The sequence below is a fragment of the Aythya ferina genome, assembly GCF_964211825.1.
Source record: "Aythya ferina genome assembly, chromosome: 17".
In the NCBI taxonomy this organism is placed as follows: Eukaryota; Metazoa; Chordata; class Aves; order Anseriformes; family Anatidae; genus Aythya; species Aythya ferina.
In genome coordinates, this window is record NC_140316.1 from 2,209,635 (window position 1) to 2,229,164 (window position 19,530).

Sequence of the window (19,530 nt, forward strand, 5' to 3'; positions counted from 1 at the left end):
GTTGAAAAATTGTTCTCTTTGTGATTTTGTGTGACAAACCCATAGGCATTAACTGAGGGACAGTGAAAGTATAAAGTAGTCTTCCAAATTGAAAAATACCATATAGATAATAGCAGTATAATGAATATTTTTGGAAGATATAGGATAAAGAGAAGTGAATTTTCTATCGCATGCCAACTCTCTGCTACTGTACAGTTGATGAAAGACAATGCCATCTTCTTATGGAACAGGGGTATTTCAAAAGGCAGGTAAGAGAATTAAACACTAGAGCTGTCACTGGTTTTCAGTGAGGGAGATTTTTCAAGTTTTGTAGATCAAAGCTTCTAGGTATATTTTTAAACTATTATATTAAGTCCAACGGAGTATAGAATTCTGAAAATAAGCTGATTTTCAGATTTTTTTTTTGTTTGGATAGGTGCATCATCTTCATGACTTCTTCAATCTGCTCTGTTACAGAAGTACCATAAATATCTAATCCTATTTATTGCCTTCTGTATACACAAGTTGGGTGATCTTTACAAAAATGTAAACATCATATTGATGTAGAAAGTGTTGTAAAGGTACCAGAATTAAGTTACTGATAAAAGATTAAACAGGTATAACAGGAAGGGAGTGGTGGACAAAGAAGGACACTTTGTGCCATCTTTAAAGCTCATAACTCATAGGGTTGAGGGCAAAAACAACGCTTCCTGTCAAAGCGTGAGAGATTTCTATCTCATGTTTGCTTGTCCTGGCTGCTCTCTGATAAACCTCATTCCTTTTCTAATTGCATATTCTAATTCTTTACTTCTGCCCTGCCCCCAGCCTGTTCTGAATATTATAAGCTTGGTGCAGAAGCTGGGATGTGACTACTTCAACAGTTATAGACAACTGGAAATTATCTTTTGCATCAGTGCCCACAGGCCATTTCTTATACCACCAAAACAGCACGAAGAAGTATTAATGGAAGAGAGACTAAGCCTCCCAAACTCTCAATCCTCAGGCCTGTCCTACAACACCCAGCCATCTTTTTTTTTTTTTCTCTTAAAGAGAGATTTCAAGCCTGAAAAGTAAAAGTCAGTCCTAAAACGTTCCCAAGAAAGCCTAATATTTCCCATCAAGTTTTCACATGAGCAAAGTAGAGTACCTCTCACATAAATGGGCTTTTGTATATTTCTCTGGAAGCTCATGAATGAGAGATACTTAATATTAGTGAAATAGACATTGGTGTCCTCTACTGTCACAGTAATAAAAGTATTTATTACTAACATATTACTTCTGAAAGTCCCTGCTGAGACCAGAGGTGCCAAAATGCTAATGGCATTGCTTAGGCAATTAAAAGATACAGTATTAATGAGAAAGCTGGACTGAATGGTATTCAGGAGATCAGATGCATGGCCAGTGGGAAGATTACAGTATTACAAAAGTTTACTAGCAGAGAAGGGAGATTTCCATAAGACTAGACTATTGCCTAGGTGTAAAGGTCCTTGGTGGACCAAGGTAAGTCAGACAAAACATCTTTCATCAGTTGCAAAGTCAGGTAAAATAGGGTAACATGCATATGTCAGAAATATTGCTGTATACTTCAGACTGCTTTCATCTACCCAGTCATCTTTTTCCATAATCTAGGTACTAATTTAGAAAGGCACTGAAACTACAACTGGGAGCCGCAGGCACTGAGAGTATTTTTCAGGACCGTACAGAAGAAAAATAAATTACTATACACAGCTAGATGCTGCAAATCTAGCTTGCAGTGGAGGTTGATTGTAAAGATACTTCCATGATGCCTTACAAAGAAGCACGAGGAGCAAAGATTTTTCAGTAGCATGGTGCTTTGTTTTTTTAAACCAGAGAAGATTAAGGGAACTGAGATTATCACTTTTCTCCTTTTGCACCATCCAGGTGGTACACAGTTACTGTAGGTTATGTAAAATAGTGCCCAGAAGTGGGAGGTTTAGGTTCACATGCCAGCAATTCCTGATGCAAGGCTGCAAGTGTAGACCCTTGAGATCCAAGATACGGCCAGCTCGGGATCTTACTGTTTCTGTCTGCTTGCATTGGTACTTGTGAAGAGGTGCACACTCATACCTGAAAGCAGAGTGAGGGAGTCATAAAAAAGATCATTTTTATCTCAAAAAGTAAGTGAGGATAACTTTTAGAGGGAACATACGGGAGGAAGTGACTAGAACAGAAAAAAATAATCCCTGCTATCACGTGTAGTTTTCACTGTATGTATGCCTTTACAAGTCTAGATGCGGCTCCAAGATATTATGCAAACAGTGCATGCAAAAGGAATGATGAATGAAGTTTATTGAATAGTGCATATAAGAGAAGAAAATCTGTGTACATTTTCTTTTTTATTAGGCCTTTCCTTGTTTTTGTCCCTATAGAACTTGCTGCAATGGCCTGTGCCTTAAAAAGATATTATCCCTGCAATATTAGAGCATAAACAAAAGATATTCTACCTTCCTATAATTTTAGAATTACTGGGTTTATTTCTGACTAACAGTCTTTTTTTTTTTTTATATTCTGTTTTTGCTTTCATTCTGTTTGTTGGTTTTGTTCCTAAGGGGAGAAAAATACTGTATCTTTAAATTAGGAGTAGCTGAATAATGAATCTTGGGCAGTGAAAAGGCTAATGTGCTGTGGAAGAGAAGAAGTTTAATCTAATTTACTTGGAGGGTGTCTGTCTATGGTGTTGTTTTCTGGACTGTGGGAATAGAGGAGGGAAGCTGCCTCAGTGAATGGTTCCGCCTGAGCCAGAATCAGTGGGGAGTCCCTTAGATGCCACTGATCCGAAGCCAGGCCATGAAAAGGGGATTAAAGAAATGTTCTGATTTGCAATTCACACTAATGCACCCCGTCGAACCTTTGGTAATATTTCAAACCACATTTCAAGGGAAGTGCCCTTAAAATAGCCAGTTAAATTGTATTAGAGCAATACTATACAACCCACTCATCCATTTATGATTTGTTTTTGTTTTTAATTCTTTTAACTGTTGGTGGTGGTGGCTTTCTAAGGTAATTAAAACTTTTGTGCATTGTGAATATTCGCACTTGCATGGGAATATTTCTCAGTATGCTTGTCCTGTTAGGCAGACATGTTTATTTAAACATTGGAGGAAAACTGCTACAAAGATTCTGGGGATAGGAAAAAATGAGTCAACTGGGTTAAAAAGTAAACATTTTCTGTATGCCATTTAATTTTATGAATATCTAGTGGAGATTCAGTAAGAAAGGCTGGCTTTTAAAATTGATAAAATTCTTATCAGCTTTCATTTTTTTGTTTGATCTTTTTTTCTTTTAGTGTCACTACCTAAAAGTTAGTATGGCTAACTTTTTCAAAAACGTGTAATATGTCTCATTTTGGTAACAAATTCTATCATGCAAGAAGCTAAAAAGTGTCAGAATGAATCAATACAAAATATGGAAGAGGATAGTATTACTGAGTAGGACTAACATTAAACTGTTCCCTTTTTTGTGTAATGAACAGATGGCTGAAAATACTGCATCTGAAATACAGGGAGAGCTACAGAATTTACACATAAAATCGTCAATATCAGTTCATGTTCTGTCATAACACACTTGTTATGTAACAGATCATTTAGACTATTTTCCTAAAATTCCTAAATGTACTAATTAACTCTTTAGTTCCCTAAGTCTATCATTATATTTCTCTCCACTGCTGAAGTGTCAGGACATTTTATCTCAAAGGGATTATTTGGGTTTTCTTTAATCCCATTTCAGAAAACCCTGCCTAGCACTGTAATTTCCATTGACTCTAACATGTATAGAGTAGATGCAACTTTGATTTTCACCATTACCCATATCAAAGTATTTTATTACACTGTCACTGCAATAGATTACACAGCATTAAACTTTGCCATTCTGTGGATGGGGAGGGTGGGCTTCTTGTCTTGTTTATGTTTTGCTATACCTACAAAATATTTAGTTATGGTTTAAATTTTGACATGCCTTATGAAATATTCAGTTTTTTTAATCTTTTGCTTATGGGACAGAACATGAGCTGGACTTGTAGATATAGATGATTCCTCTGCACATTTTGGGGAGGTGGGGAGATGGATAGCTAGAGGGAGAAATCTATCCTTCCTGCGAGTTGGCACATTATTTGAAATCATGTTTAATTATAAAGTTTCATTAAAAATCTTTTGCTTAAAATTTTAGAAGCCTAATAAGATTTCCATTAATTTAAACATATCACTATTCCCACAACGGCCCAAATGCTTTCTTTTTCCTCTTTCATCCATGGTTAAATATGTAAATAAAATGTCTAAAGTCATTCTTCAAAGAAGACAAAAGAAAAAAGAGCTGAGGGAAAAGACAGCCATAAAATTCCTCCCAATTCTCCATAACATTTGCCAGAGGGGGGCCAACTCCTAGCCAGGGCCTAGCAGCAGGGGTGCCTGGCTGCTCCATAGAATCACACATCTCAAATCCCACACACAGGAGAAAAAAAAAATAAAATAAAATATCTTTTCAGCTGGAGCCATCAAAAGGCTCTTTTCATTTATTAGTTACAGAGGTATCTTCCAGTTGCTGATTTCTCAGCGCTCTCATTTTTCTATAATAATGTTCTATTTGTTAGTTTCACTGACTCAAGCTCGTTGAATGGGATATACTCCTAGATAGCTCTTTAAAAATATAGAAAGTGAAATAAATGATCTAAAGCAGGATGTATGGGCTAAAATAATGGCTGGAAAAACAAGGCTGAATGAAATTGTCACATAAAAGATCGATTAATTAATTGAGACACAATTACAAAGGTTTGGCTGTGCTTTTTTTTTTTTTTCCCCCCCTCATTTTTATTTGTATTTCCTTTTTTCCACTTAGGAAAAAAGGTTGCTATCAGTAAGACAGAACAAACATGCCATGTTTTATTTTGTGTATTTTTCTAGATTATTTTAATGTGAATGGTGATATAAAATGCTTTTCAAAAATACTTGTTGAAAATAGGGATAACAACCTCCCAAACAATCAAGCCGAACAAAACAAATATATAATATGTTTATCTTAAGTGTTTTTTAAGTTTTACTTTTTAAAGGTGGCTATCCCTTGGAAAAGGTTTCCCCACACTTCCCTACTACCCCCAGCTGAGCGCTGCAGCAGAGGAATCAGGATGCATACAAATACTAAGAAAACAGGTTTAGATTAATGAAGAACGGAAATGCCTCAACACACTCAGTCTCACACACATACATGCATACAGACACGCTAAAATAAATAAAGCTTTTTTTTTTGCACATAACACTGCCTGCATTTGTAACATCCCCTGAGGAATCTAAAAGTGCCCAGGAAAGATCAGCCCATAAGACCAATACTTTATAAGTGTGATCTCCTCGATCCGCTGAAAAGCCACAAAAAGCAGTACTGTGTTAAACAATGTTTATGATGGCTTTTACTTCTAAGCAAAAACTAGCTGCATCTTCAGAATTTTCAAAGACAAACATCAGCCGGGGTTTGTTGTCCTTGCTTGGATCCATTTCACCCTTATCACAATTGAGGAAGCCAACAGTTTCCTTTCTAGAGACTGGTGGGGTATTAACTCTGACCCTGCGGGATTTGGTAGTTTCCAGGAGACTCCGTGTTCATTTCGATAAGAAGCAGGCACTAATGGAGAGGAGTCCGGTTTGTGGGGGCAAGCGTGAATGAAGAGAAAGATTTTCCTTCTTCGTTAATATGTTTGCTAAAATTAAGTTCAAAATAAATTAATAATAATAGTAGTAATGAAGTAGAGCTAATCATCTGACTTCTGATCACAGTGCTCCTGTTGGTGTGTAGAGCTGTGAATTTTAGTTTGGCTGGGGAACTTTCTCCTCTTAGCTCTGCTGGACCAATAAGCAGCATTAATCTCAAAGCTTAACTTAAAAAGTAAGCACAACTCACTTTAAAATGATCTCCGTCTCCAAAATCTGTAAGTATCATTTCTATAGAGGATGAAGTCACTTTCCCAAGGGTATATCTCTATTCCTCGTAGGATTTCTTATGTAAGGAGGAAAAAAAAAAAAAAAAAAGTACTTTTCGAGAGATGCCATACCGTGATTAAAACCATAATCAGGTACTTTTTCAGCTATCCCGCCTGTCCTGTTCAGTTAGGAATTCGAGACAAAGCACGACTTTTGAAAACAGCTGAGATTCCAGGCTGAAAGCAACCGTATTTTATGACCCTGGCAGCAGAGAGTTTATAGCACTCGCCATAAAACGCAACCTCCTCCCCACATCCTCCCTGCTAAAGCATCGCCCGCCCTCCAATAAAGGCAGCCGGGGAGGCACCACCTTCAGCCCTCTCCTTAGGAGACACGGAGGCTGCGGCGCTGCTCTCCTGGCTCCCCTCCTACCTGGGCGAGGGAGGTTAGGCTGACGCCTTCTAGAGACAAATCTTGTTAAACTTTCAAGGGAGGGCACCGGGAGGGAAAGGAGAAAGACAGGAGGAGAGAGAGAAACAAATGGGGCTTTTTCTAATCTGTGCTGATCAAGGAGAACCTGTAGGGGTCCTTAAGGAGGTTTCAAGGCGTTCCGAGTGATTGGAAAGTAATCACCATGTCAGCTTCACCTTTCTCATGCAAAGTGGATGTCGTATGCGAGGCGGACCCTGCGCAGGTTTTGATTTTTTTTTATTCTACTTCATCCTCGGCCTCAGCCGCCCCCTGAGCAGCCGGGCTGCTCCAGCCGGGCCGTCGCCGCCGATGCGGGGGGAGCGGAGCGGAGCGGGGCGCCCCCAGGCAGGCGCGGAGCCGGCCCCTCGCAGAGCCAGCCCCGGGCACCTTTCTGAGCCCCCCCTCTTCGATGGTTTAGAGATTTCCTCCTCCTTTACTCCACGCTCGGACAAGCCCATTCCCACCTCTCGGCGAGAAAGTGCGGAGCTGGGAGAGGCAAAGCCCCGAGGGACCCGCCCGAGACAGGGGCGCTGAGCGGCGTTGAGTGCTCGGACCAGGACGAGGAAGAGGAGGAGGAAGGGCGGTGGAAAAACGGACCGCAAAAGTGGAAGCCCGGGGACAAGAAAGTTGCTGGGCTCCCCGCAGTAAGTTTGGCGCAGCTGAGGACTGGGGGCGCTGCTCCCCGTGCCGCCCGCTCGCGGCGTTCCCCGGCCGCCCCCCTGCGCTGCCGCCGGGGCTGGGGTCGGGGCCGGGGCCGGGCGGTGCTCGCGGCCCCCGGCCCGGGCTATGCTGAGCTCCGCGCCGCCGTGCCCCACCGCCCGGCTCCCTCGCGAAGGCCGGGGGCCGTCCCGGGCCGGGCAGCAGCCGGGGGGCCGCTGAAGTGGCTGCCGCCCCCCCTGGTCCCCCGCCCGGCCGCCCCAGCGCCAGGCGCCCCCCGGAGGGAGCCGCGCTCCGGCCGCCCCAGCGGCAGCATGGGGCCGGGGGCCCGGAGCCTGGTGCGGGCCGTGTTGGTGCTGTGCTGCCTGAGCGGCTCCTGCGCCGGGATAAGCTCTATCGACATTGACCGGCCCGGTGACGGGAGGTGCCAGCCCATAGAAATCCCCATGTGCAAGGATATAGGGTACAACATGACGAGGATGCCGAACCTGATGGGACACGAGAACCAGAGGGAAGCTGCCATCCAGCTGCACGAGTTTGCCCCCTTGGTGGAGTACGGCTGCCACAGCCATCTGAAGTTTTTCCTCTGCTCCCTCTATGCCCCTATGTGCACGGAGCAAGTTTCTACACCGATCCCAGCCTGCAGGGTCATGTGCGAGCAGGCGAGGTTGAAATGCTCTCCCATTATGGAGCAGTTCAATTTTAAGTGGCCGGACTCCTTAGACTGCAGCAAACTGCCCAACAAGAATGATCCCAATTATCTGTGCATGGAAGCTCCCAACAACGGGTCGGACGAGCCACCCAGAGGATCCAGCATGCTGCCACCCATGTTCCGGCCACAGCGGCCCAGCGGTGGCCACGACCTGCAGCAGCACAAGGACAGCCTGAGCAGAACCTCCTGTGAAAACCCCGGCAAGTTCCACCATGTGGAAAAGAGTGCTTCCTGTGCGCCGCTCTGCACCCCAGGGGTTGATGTTTACTGGAGCAGGGATGACAAGCAGTTTGCTGTCATTTGGGTTGCCATCTGGTCCATTCTGTGCTTCTTCTCCAGTGCTTTTACTGTACTCACGTTTCTGATAGATCCACAGCGTTTCAAGTACCCCGAGAGGCCCATTATCTTCCTGTCTATGTGCTACTGTGTCTACTCAGTGGGGTACATCATTCGCCTCTTTTCAGGTGCTGAAAGCATCGCCTGTGATAGGGACAGCGGCCAGCTCTATGTCATCCAGGAAGGACTGGAGAGCACTGGCTGCACCATTGTGTTCCTGGTTCTGTATTACTTTGGTATGGCGAGCTCCTTGTGGTGGGTAATCTTGACTTTAACTTGGTTTCTGGCGGCTGGGAAAAAATGGGGGCACGAAGCAATTGAAGCAAACAGTAGCTACTTTCATTTGGCGGCCTGGGCCATTCCTGCTGTGAAGACCATAATGATCCTGGTTATGAGAAGGGTGGCTGGAGATGAGCTGACAGGGTTGTGCTACGTTGGAAGCATGGATGTGAATGCCTTGACTGGGTTTGTACTCATTCCTTTGGCTTGTTATCTAATCATTGGCACTTCTTTTATTCTTTCTGGGTTTGTGGCCCTTTTTCATATCAGGAGAGTGATGAAAACAGGTGGAGAAAACACTGACAAGTTGGAGAAGCTGATGGTCAGGATTGGTGTCTTCTCAGTCTTGTATACAGTGCCCGCAACTTGCGTGATAGCTTGCTATTTTTATGAAAGACTTAATATGGATTATTGGAAAATTGTGGCAACTCAACAGAAATGCAAGATGAACAATCAGACTAAAGACTTGGACTGCACGATGAATAATTCTATTCCAGCAGTAGAAATTTTCATGGTCAAAATTTTTATGTTATTAGTTGTGGGCATTACTAGTGGTATGTGGATCTGGACTTCCAAGACTCTTCAGTCCTGGCAAAACGTTTGTAGTCGAAGATTAAAGAAGAGAAGTAGGAGAAAACCTGCAAGTGTTATTACAAGTAGTGGAATCTACAAAAAAACTCAACATCCACAGAAAACTCATCTTGCAAAATATGAATCAACGTTACAACCACCCACTTGTGTGTGAATAGTTTTTAGACAAGACTATATCTCACCTTACAGACTTACCACAGTAGCAGCCAGAAATTAAAAAATAAATGGTGCTTTTTTTTTTTTTTTTTTTTTTTTTTTTTTGTCAGAGGATAGTTTAATATCTCAAGGCAAAAAATGTCTCATGCTGAATTCAGGACCTCGTGAAATACTGAAGGTAAATGTACTTATAGAAAGGTTTTCAGTGAAAGAAATATTGTGAATTAAAGCAGGCTCTTCTGTTATTAATTGTAGTTAAGTACTTCATCCACCTCTCAGATGTTTAAAAGAAAAAAAGCACAACAACAAAACAAAGAAACAAAGCGCCCAGTTTAACTTTTTTTTGTGCGTGTAGCTGAGCTGGATTTCTGAGTAATAAGGTATAGTGAAGTCTTATGGAGCAAAGATTTTCTTTGAAAAGTCCCCTAATGTCCCCGAGAGGCATATCCTCAGAAAGCAGGCGATCTCTGAAAGCAACTTCTGCGCTAACTTTGAGAGAGGGAGAGAGAGAGAAATCCTTTACAACTCATCTCAGCTTAGTAGGTTTGCAGTGCCTAAAAATAGGTTCAATCTATAATGCTCACCAATATTCTTTCACTAAAAGAGAAACTTCCTACACCAGACACAAACTTTATGAATAAGAATAATGTGCAATACATTTTTTTTTCTTACCATGACATAAAAAGAGAAACAAGTATTTTGCTGTACATAAAGACAACAAAAGAAATCTCTTAACAAAAGAACTAAGAGGTCTAGTCCTCAGAAACCCTTTAGTGTTACATTTTGTGGCTTTTTAATGGAAATCAAGCCAATGTTATACACGTTTGGACTGATTTGTGCAAAAAAAAAAGGGGGGTGGGGGGAGGTCAATTCAAAGAGACCCAAAGGGCTTATTGACTCTTTCTATTGTTAAACAAATTCTCACTATGAATAGATCAAGAAGCACTAGATTCTGCAAAGGGAAGCTTTGTATAGAGTGATGCTCTTTACTGTGCTGGGGGTGCACAGTTTTAGCTGTATATATTTGTAATATACAATTATTTTTCATGCTCCACTATTTTATTAAAAATAAAATATGTTCTTTAGTTTGATAATTTTGTGTGTTCTAAACTTTCTCTGATGTGCTTTGTGGTTAATAAACGTGTTTCTTCAATTATTTGATAAAAGCACACTTTGAATACAATAGTTGTTATTACACTTGGCTGCAAGTATAAGCAAATAGAACAATAATTTGCTCAAAAGAACTTGCAAGTTGAAATTAAATAAATGGGTTTTGAAGTTGCATCTTTCTGTGAACCTCTGCAATTGAGAAACTGAATGGGAAGAAGCTTTAGTGATGTAAAAAAGCTGCAGTCATGTAGGGTAGTACCATGTTTACAAAGCACTGAGATTACAACAATGATCCTTGGTTAACACCCCTTTCAAATTTGCATAGGGTATGTTCAGCATGTTAAAGATAGCTGGCTCACTTCTGCAGTTTGAATACACTTCAGTCTCTACTCTTCAGGGAGATTTTTCTCTTCTAACATTACCGAATGTATCGCTATTATTTGGGAAAAGGCTTAGGGAAAGATCAGGAGAAAGAAGAGGGGAAATCTAAATAAGGAATTAAAATACTTGTTTAGGAAAACTATGTGATTAAAATTGTAAATACGTTTTCAAAATATTTTTAGTGGAGTGTGATTTTTATGATACTGAATTTTTCCATGCTGCTAACAGGCTGTGTGACCACCTGGGGAGATAGTAATGTAACCTCACTTTCTTACACAGGCTTTTCTAGAAAACCCTTTATTGGGAACTTCATCACAGAGAGAGGTCTTAATGGACTTTGGTAGAGTATGGATCCCTGTGATGGTCACATTGCAGTGGCTAGGAAAGCTACAAAAAATGACTTTTTTAGTCACCTGTTTTTTCAAGGTCATGTGCGGAGCTGCATGTGTATATATATATATATATATTTTTTTTTTTTTCTTCTGTGTAGTCTTTTAAAGTGTTTCTAGTGATGACTAGGAACTCGAATGACAAAAAATGATCTTGCAGGTATTATTAATCAACTCTATGTCTAAAATGTGCACATGTGAAGCAGTTTTCAATATCAAATTTATCTGGGGTAAGTGGGGAGGATATTTTTCTGCCTTTGTGCATACATGTCACTATTTGATACACAACCTGGTGGATGCCCTGGAAGTTAATCCTGACACAGCACACCCTCCTGGAGCCAAAGCAGGACATTGCACTTCACAAATACACTTCTGAAACTACTGAATTAATGCTTTTGCATCTGTGTGTGTTCTAGTTAAAATCAATTGTATTAGATCCCAAGAAATACAATGTTTCCAAATAATATGTGTATTGCAAATTACTATAGGAGTCCTTAAATACGCTTTGTTATTATACATGTCGCCTTGTCAGTAATGTGTGCACCTTGCCAGCAATGTGTCTTCTTCACACAAATTTCATCCGACATAAAGGTTAGTGCTTGTTTTACCGGTGACAGATTTGTTTAGAGAATGTTTCACCATATCAGCATCTCACTGTTTTTGCTAACTACAGAAAGTTTCTTGCTTTCATTGTTGATCATGTGTTTTTGCAGTCTGTTACTAGGATTCTGGAAGAGAAAACAAAAAATGAAGAAAGATATTCAGCAATGGATGGACTCCTGCTGCCATTCTGAGCTTTATCAAATGTCAGCTTAGGCCCTTCATTGTCACCAGAGCAGAACTGCATGTTCTTCTAGGAAAATGCCACATTTGAATGCCTGGCTAGGTGCCTCATGTCACCAATAGATTCTTCCTAAACTGTAAACTAGGAATTTGGATTTTATTTCCCCTTTGTAGTGATTTTCTGTTTGTTTGTTTTTGTTTGTTTGTTTTTGTTTTTAATTGGTAAGCAAACTAGATTCTTCAAGTATATATTTCTGCTGCTTTTATTACTCCAGGACTAATGTACAGTAAATGTAACAGAATATGATTATTTTCTTTAAGGACTTTAAGAATTAATTATTTCAAAAATTTTACTTCTTACTGTCCCGTAACTCTGAAAAGTCTTAACATTTAATATTGAAGTTGCCACATAAGGAATTGGAAGCTTAGAGCTGTTAAGGGAAAGTGATACTTATTCTCACAAGGTGTCAGTGATTTAATATAGTATTATTAATAATTTAACAGAGAATGTTATTCTTGTCTTAGAAGTCTGCACATTAGTTAAAAATAATAGCAACCAAAAAGTCTTTGAGAAAATATCTCAAAAGTATTCTCTAGTAAACATCTTTACTTTTCATGGTAATTTTATATTTCAGTAAAATCATATTGGTATTTTTATCTGTTGAATTTGTTAGGATTTTTTTTCTATGTACTGTCAAGGCCTATTGGGTATTTGCTTATTGGTAGATTTTTAAGAAAAGTATTTATATGCAAATATATTAACAATTCAGTCACTCCATAGGAAACTTGTTGAGGAAGGAATGCAACTCCAGAACTTCCTTCTGGAGAGGATATTTTATTACAGTCTGGTGGTGCTTAACTTGATACTTTGCTCAGTTAAAAATATCAAAAAAAAAAAAAAAAAAGAAAAACAAAGCAAAACAAGCACACACAAAAAGACATTGTTAGTGTCTGCATATGCCAATCAAGAATCTAATGTTTGCCACATGGTTGTGTACAAGGGAACTGTTCTCTCCCATGGGAGCTGTAGATTACCCATGAGGGTAGAAATTTTCTCCAACTGTGTAGGTTAAGATGATGCAGGTTAGGTCTCAGCATTCAGGTAGCATCTATGTATGTTAGGGACAGAAGAAGACAGAAAGTTTGTTTTTTTGGAGAGGGTAGTTTGGCAGAGTACTTCTGTTTATTGAATAGAGATTACTGAGATAAGAATATGAGATCAGCAAGGAAAAATTAGATGCAGGAAAAAAGAAATCACACAAAATCTCTTCCATTTACAATAATATGCCTTGTTTCTCAGTAAAATGCCAATGCTGCTTATAAATAGAAAGGAAATTAAGCTCAGTACTCTCAAGGTTTTGTTTTAGGTATGACATATTAGGACACTTTGAAGAGTACAGTGCAAGCACCACAGTTGAAAGGATATGAGAAGCTCAATCAAGGAATGTTCAGATCTCTTATCAGATTTTTCCCAAAGTAGCGTTTCATATGTATGTTATTATGAAGCCATTATTCACATATGGCTGTCATCCCACGGCTTCAAACTATATGAAAAGCCAAGTAACGACAATGTCTCTAACATACACCCTTCTTATTTGAACACTTAAAATCTTTGGCTTCAAGGAGATAGTTCTGTAATGATGGGATATTATGTGCTCAGGTGGTCTTTTGATGACAGGTGGTCTCCAACAACAGATGGCCTCAAAGGAGGAACTTCAGTGCATTTTAGTTTAAAACATTTACACATTTCTTTAAAAAAAAATTGAAATGTTATCCTTGTGTAATGTTCTTAAGTATTTTAGACAGAGTAGCCAAGTTATTAACACTGACAGATGATAAATCAGGGCATCCTTTAAAAGGTGGGTGATGGTGATTATGTGGTCTTGGAGCTTGCTTTGATCAGAAGTGACAGGCCTCTAAGGTCTGTGCCACTCAATCCCCCCTGGAGGGAGATCAGCACCTGTTTGCACTTTGAGGCTCCTCTACCTCCCACTGCCTTCCAGCACTATTTCATCTCTTTTAACACACTTGATGTTGATTGGCTTTAAGCAAAGTCATTATTCATTTACAAATAACTCCTTCATGGAGCTTGCTCAAAACTGTATTTCAGTAGCAGTGTTTGTGCTCTTACAGTTAAGTTTGTATCAACATTCCCATTATAAAAGCTTTATTTTCAGTGAACTACTGAGTTAAAATCAACCTGGGTGCTAATATTAACCTTGTTTCATATTTTGTCTAAATAATATTGCCCGTGAATCAGTTCAGGTTAAGCTTTGTGTATCTTTACATGTTTATCCAGAAGAGACAATATATTATTAGGTTTGTAAAACAAATGGGTTCTGGTATGGTAGATAAGATTTTAGTTTAATAAATACCGTTTCAAATAGTTTTGTCTTAATTTTTGAATGGATATTTATAGAAAACAGCACAAAACAAGGCTTTGACTTCACTAAGGGGCATGTGATAAATCACAGAAATTAGTATCCATTGGTTATTTAATGTTATCTATGTAACATTAGACTTTGGTATAGTCTTACCAACCTAGATGCAAATACACACTACAGTCAGTGGTGTCTCATTAGTTAATTTTAGTGTGTATGAGAACAGATGTGGTTCAAGCCCAATTCTGCTTTTCCTGGATTGGCAAAGTTAAAGCTTTGGGGAGTGGTACATCAAAGGCAGGACCGAGTATATCTTGGTAAGGCATTGTTTAAAAAGGAATTCCTTCAATTTGTTGTCACTTGTTTCTTCCTTCTATTCAAGATCTCCGCATAGATCAGCTCCACTGAAATCAATTGGTGTCCAACTAATTTCAGTGTATGCTTTGAATCAAACTTCGTATCTCAGGGAAAGCACATGCTACAGGAAAAATCCTTAATTTGACTTTTTTTTCCAAATCAGAACATTTTTTTTACAAGTGCTGATAATGAAATATTCATGATATGAAAATAAATAAATAAATCAGTGAGTGGAAATTATTTAACCTATAGTTTTAAAGCATGCTATTATGTTAGATTGCACATAGCATGTTCCAAAACCAAGTGTTATTTCAAAATGAAATTCAGAAGTATTGGGTGTTGATAAAGTTGAAATGGATTTTTTTTTTAAGTTTATTTAGCATTTTTTGAGAGCACTTTACTTAGATTTGTTGCAGAATGCTCAATGTTAATAGATCTGCATTTTCTGGCAGCAGAAAACCCCTTCAAAAAATCTTCAGCCAATTTAAATGTTTGCTCAAGAGCCTTTTGTCACCTTTTCCAAGAGAGTAGTCCTGTAGTATCAATGGGAGCTGAGGATGAACAGCAACATTTTGAGTTGAGCCTACAATGTGCTCCTTGTTTCCTCCTTTCTTCCCTGATCAGCACTTCCCTTCCCTTCCCCTCTCTTCCACTGCTGATCAGTCTTTCATCATCTGCATGTGACTTGCCTCCCTTACCCTCCTCTCAAGTGATCCCGTCCTTTTAGTCTCTAATCTGCCCACACACAGCTTTCTGTGGTACTGGCCCATAGCTGGGACTGCTTTGAGCTTTTTTGTTCAATATAAACAAAAATATATTTCAAAACTTGTGTTTTATCTCTCTTTTTGGATAAGGAGTGTGGTAAGAAATGGAGGTTCAAAGTTCTGAGCTACCAAAGGTGCTGATGAACACAGGAGACTATCAAGAAGAGACTGCCAGTTCTGAGCAGGCGCCTTAAACGTGAAAATATTCTTGCTGAGGACAAGCAATGCTTGGTTCTGTCTAGTACATTAGTTATTTTACATTTCCTTTATATGAGACTAATATCTATCTGTGTGAAATTACAAACAGGAAAGGAAGAAAGATGAGATCAATGGATAAAGCAGGAAAAAAAAAAAAAGAAAAGAAAAAAGAAAAAGCAACAACAACAAAAACAAAATCAATGACAAACTACTTGCATGCAAAAGCTTTTAGCCCAAGGAGAGGTTTATATTCCTCAAAGCTTGCAAGTTTTTCCCAGTTATACCCAGCTGGACTAATAGAGATATTTTATCTGCCTTTAACTTCTCTTTCTTGTATCCTTAGTTCTTTACAGCTGTAACATTGCTTCACTAAGAGCTACGCTACAGGCAGTAACCATGAGACTCATTTTGAACTTTGTGGTTCTTTAAACTAACTTTGAAACTGGACTATGACTACTTTATTTGATAACATTAGAAGACATGGAATTAAAGTCTGGACCTTTGATATTCTTTCAGCTACATCATTTTCCACCTTGTTAAGATTTTAGTGGAATTTGTCAAAATCTTTTTATTTTGCACTGTCAGAATTTTTTCTTGTAAATTAATTTTTAAGGAAAGGACAGCTTTCTATTGAGGCTTCAGGCTTTTTAATTACTATAGTTGTGTTTTTTTTTTTTTTAATCCAGACATTTTTATTTTTATTTTTAATTACATGAAAGAACTTTCCTTAGGACACTGATTTCAGTGATGAGATAAGACAGTTTCCCAAGATTTCTCATCCTTATGCATCAATATCTGTACAGTCCTTTAGTTTCTTTAGAATGCCTTTTGAAGTTATTCATTGAAAATTAGTAGAGAATAAAACCCAAGTTACATATCTACATGTGATTTTTATGCTAACTTAACCTGATCAATTTGAAACCAGATTAAAAAATAATAATATTTAATCAAATTGATGCAATTCCCAGTGTAGACATGGTGATAAGTGTAAAGGCAATGTCAAGGTCAGAGCACTGGACCAAGCAGAGTAAATTTTCGGAACCACAGAACTCAAGTCTTGCTTTAGATGGCTTTGAGCTAGTAAATATCCTTAGATGGTTTTAGTAGTTTTCCTTCTAAAAATTTTGGCAATTGAACTGAAGCATAATGCAAGGACCATGAGCATAACACATTGTACCACTCTACTCTATTTTTTTTTAATGGTAAATATGCTACTCATTTATGGAAAAAAAACGTATTGCTGAGTTTGGCTTATATATTCACAAACACAGCTCCCAGATTACCTAAGCTTTATGCTTTCCTTGTGATGGCAGTAAAGTTACTTAGCACAAAAATTGTTGGTAACACCAGCATGTTACCAACAGGACAGACAAAAGAAGGGACAGACAAAAACTTTTTCCTGGTCAGCTCAAGCTGGTGTTATGTTTTTTTTTCAGCTGGGTTTTGTTTTTTTGGGGTGTGTGGTTTTGTTGTTGTTGTTTTTTGTGGGGTGTTTTGGTTTGGTTTGGTTTTGGGGGGTGAGGGCCAGGGGAGCTATGTAAAACTTTGCGCTTTCCTCAGTGCTGTCTGTACAGCTCAGCTCTTTTGAATTCCAGGTGGCACGGGACAGACAGGTAAATATAATTTGCTAGTTCTGGACCAATCATATCCAAAGAATCATACAGGAAATTGAATTAGCAAGCATAAGCCTGTCAGGCTTTCAGTTTAGCTGGTCTGGAGCTGTACTTAAGTCCTTGAAATCTTTGCAAAACTTTAGAAGTGTACTGATTGCTGCTTTTAACAGTGTCCACATTTGTGCAAACTATAATGCTTTACACCATTTGGGAATTGTCCTACAAAGTAATAGTTGTAATCCTTGGTTATGTATTTTGCTTTGTTTCTCTCTTTCTGTTGAGATAACAACTTAAAATGTGGACCAAATTTTGTTTTGCTTCAGTCTGCAATAACTCTTCATCCTTGAGAACTGTAAGAGAGACTTCTGAATTTTATATGCTATAGCATTGTGTTAGATAGCAAATTTTACAATAATGTAAATATTGGGTGAGTGCATCTTTATGGAGGGAATTGAAATTTTTCAAATTGTGTGTTTCTCTAAACAAGAAAGGAGAAAGAATATTGAGTATGGATAGTAAGTAGGTTAAAGATACTGAGAACAGAGCCATTGGAGAGGAGGAAGCACAAACAGCCTCAAGGGAGTTGTCATTATGTAAGTCCTAAAGCAAGAGATTCACAAACTCAACTGCTTAATTCTTTTGCATTAATATAATCTGGTTCCCAGGAGCTTTGTTTTCCATCGTACTGCTCTGACCCACTACTCTCCTCACAGATCAGAAGTGACATTCAGAGATCTTCATTTCATGATTCCCCTGGTTATCATGTGGTAGTGTAGCAATGTTTACAGTGGAATCTGATTATTTACTTTTACGCATGGTATTTTGCACAATTACAATGGAAAAGTATGTTACATCTTTTGATATGCTGAAGTTGCCCACCCATGGTTTCAAAACAAATTACAATGCAATAAAGGTTTGAAAAATAATCAAATTTAGAACTTCAGCCATTACTGGTTTTGTTAATTAACTTATCTGGGGTAACAGGTTCTTCTGCATGTTGCTTTGAAATTTCCACCCTTAGAGCCCACAGAGTTTGGACTGTGAAGGGATGTATTATGCAGCTCTTTGATCAGTTTTGAAAATTAATCAGAGTCCTTGGTTTGCAGTGTATGATAAAATGAAAATTTTAAAGGCACAAAAAAGTGTGTTCTTTATGCCTTTTTTTTAACATCCAAGTTTAGCTTTGTATGAACTACTGAAGATTAATGACCTCCAAACAAGGTATTTAATAAAACAGTAGTACAGGAAACACCAATGAGATTTGGGGATTGCTATACTGGAAGAATAAAGTGGAGATCAGCCCAAGAATGACTGGATCTGGTCAAAGTGTTTGTTTATTTCTGCCCATGATTATGAGAAGTCACCCTTTTCTGGAAGTGCACTTATTGGGAAAATGATGAAATGGAACAACTGTGAGTTTGTCTTCCCTTCCTCAGACTGCTTTCATCCTCTGGGTTTCAGGCATGTATCACAGCCAGAGTGAATACTCAGGAGACCATATACTCTCTCATAAAAAAGCATATTCAATTTATCTATAAATATTTTGTGTCTCCTAGAAAAGCAAAATTCTGAAAGCAGTATTTTAGAAATTATTTTGAGAACTCCAGCTTTTGTTTCCATTATACAGATCCTGCACCCTTATGTCAAACTAACGATCTTATTAACTTGAAAATCATAGGGCTCAAAAGGGCTGGAAAGGTCATAATGACCTTCAAGTGAAACTTCTTGAAATATTTTGACATGGGTTTGTAGCTTTCATCTCTGCACTGCAACTCGTGCAGATTGAAGATCTCCATTGCGTGGTGTTGACATGCCCAGATGCACTTTAACGCGGGTCAGGAACACAGCTCAGGTTCTGTGATTTCCAGTCCCATGTTAATCCTACAGGACCCAGTCCACACCCATGGAAGGATTCACAGTGTGAAGTGAAGTTTTAGATATCAACAGTGGCAGCAACAGGTTCGGGCTTTATGTATGCTTTTGTATTGGTTCAAAGTAATTATGAAGTAGAAGCTGTTTCATTTTGACAAACACTGTTAACATCCCTCTTCTGCAAGGAATCTCCATTTGACTGCGTGTTCCCACCTTCTTGTGTTAATGATCACTGGTCAGCTGGGTATTTAAAGCATCAAAGAGCTGCTGCTTGAAGTGCAACCTTAAGCAAACTATCCATGTCTACAGCAAATCTCAATGCAGGAGACTGACTTTCTGGATCCTTGTTTGATGTGCTTAACAGACCTATCTACAAGTTGGCTTTTAAAAACGTCAACAAAAACAAAACACTTCGTTTCATTTACATAACAAAAAGTTCCTTGGACTTGCAAGGAGGCTCCGTTGAAATGCACCCGTGTTTCTGTCATTGATGGGAGAAGGATCTGTCTAGTCTGGAGCTTGACCTCTTGTCTCATACACACAGCAAATGGTAAAATTTCAGTAACCGAAATCTATT

The 19,530-nt window shown here is 39.0% G+C and overlaps 1 protein-coding gene and 1 long non-coding RNA gene across 9 annotated transcripts in view; both read left to right on the forward strand.

Moving 5' to 3' along the window:
* Positions 1 to 19,530, forward strand: part of LOC311420611 — a 130,696-nt gene that overhangs the window by 59,645 nt on the left and 51,521 nt on the right. The gene's annotated exons all lie outside the window — the stretch shown is intronic.
* On the forward strand, positions 6,237 to 10,274 carry FZD10 (frizzled class receptor 10). Its single transcript, XM_084491711.1, has one exon. It carries the CDS (start codon positions 7,346 to 7,348, stop codon positions 9,101 to 9,103), a length of 1,758 nt encoding a protein of 585 aa, XP_084347837.1. The 5' UTR covers positions 6,237 to 7,345; the 3' UTR covers positions 9,104 to 10,274.

What these genes read in the sequence shown, in the direction of transcription:
- FZD10 (XM_084491711.1), top strand. Translation starts at nt 7,346, where the DNA reads ATGGGGCCGGGGGCCCGGAGCCTGGTGCGGGCCGTGTTGGTGCTGTGC.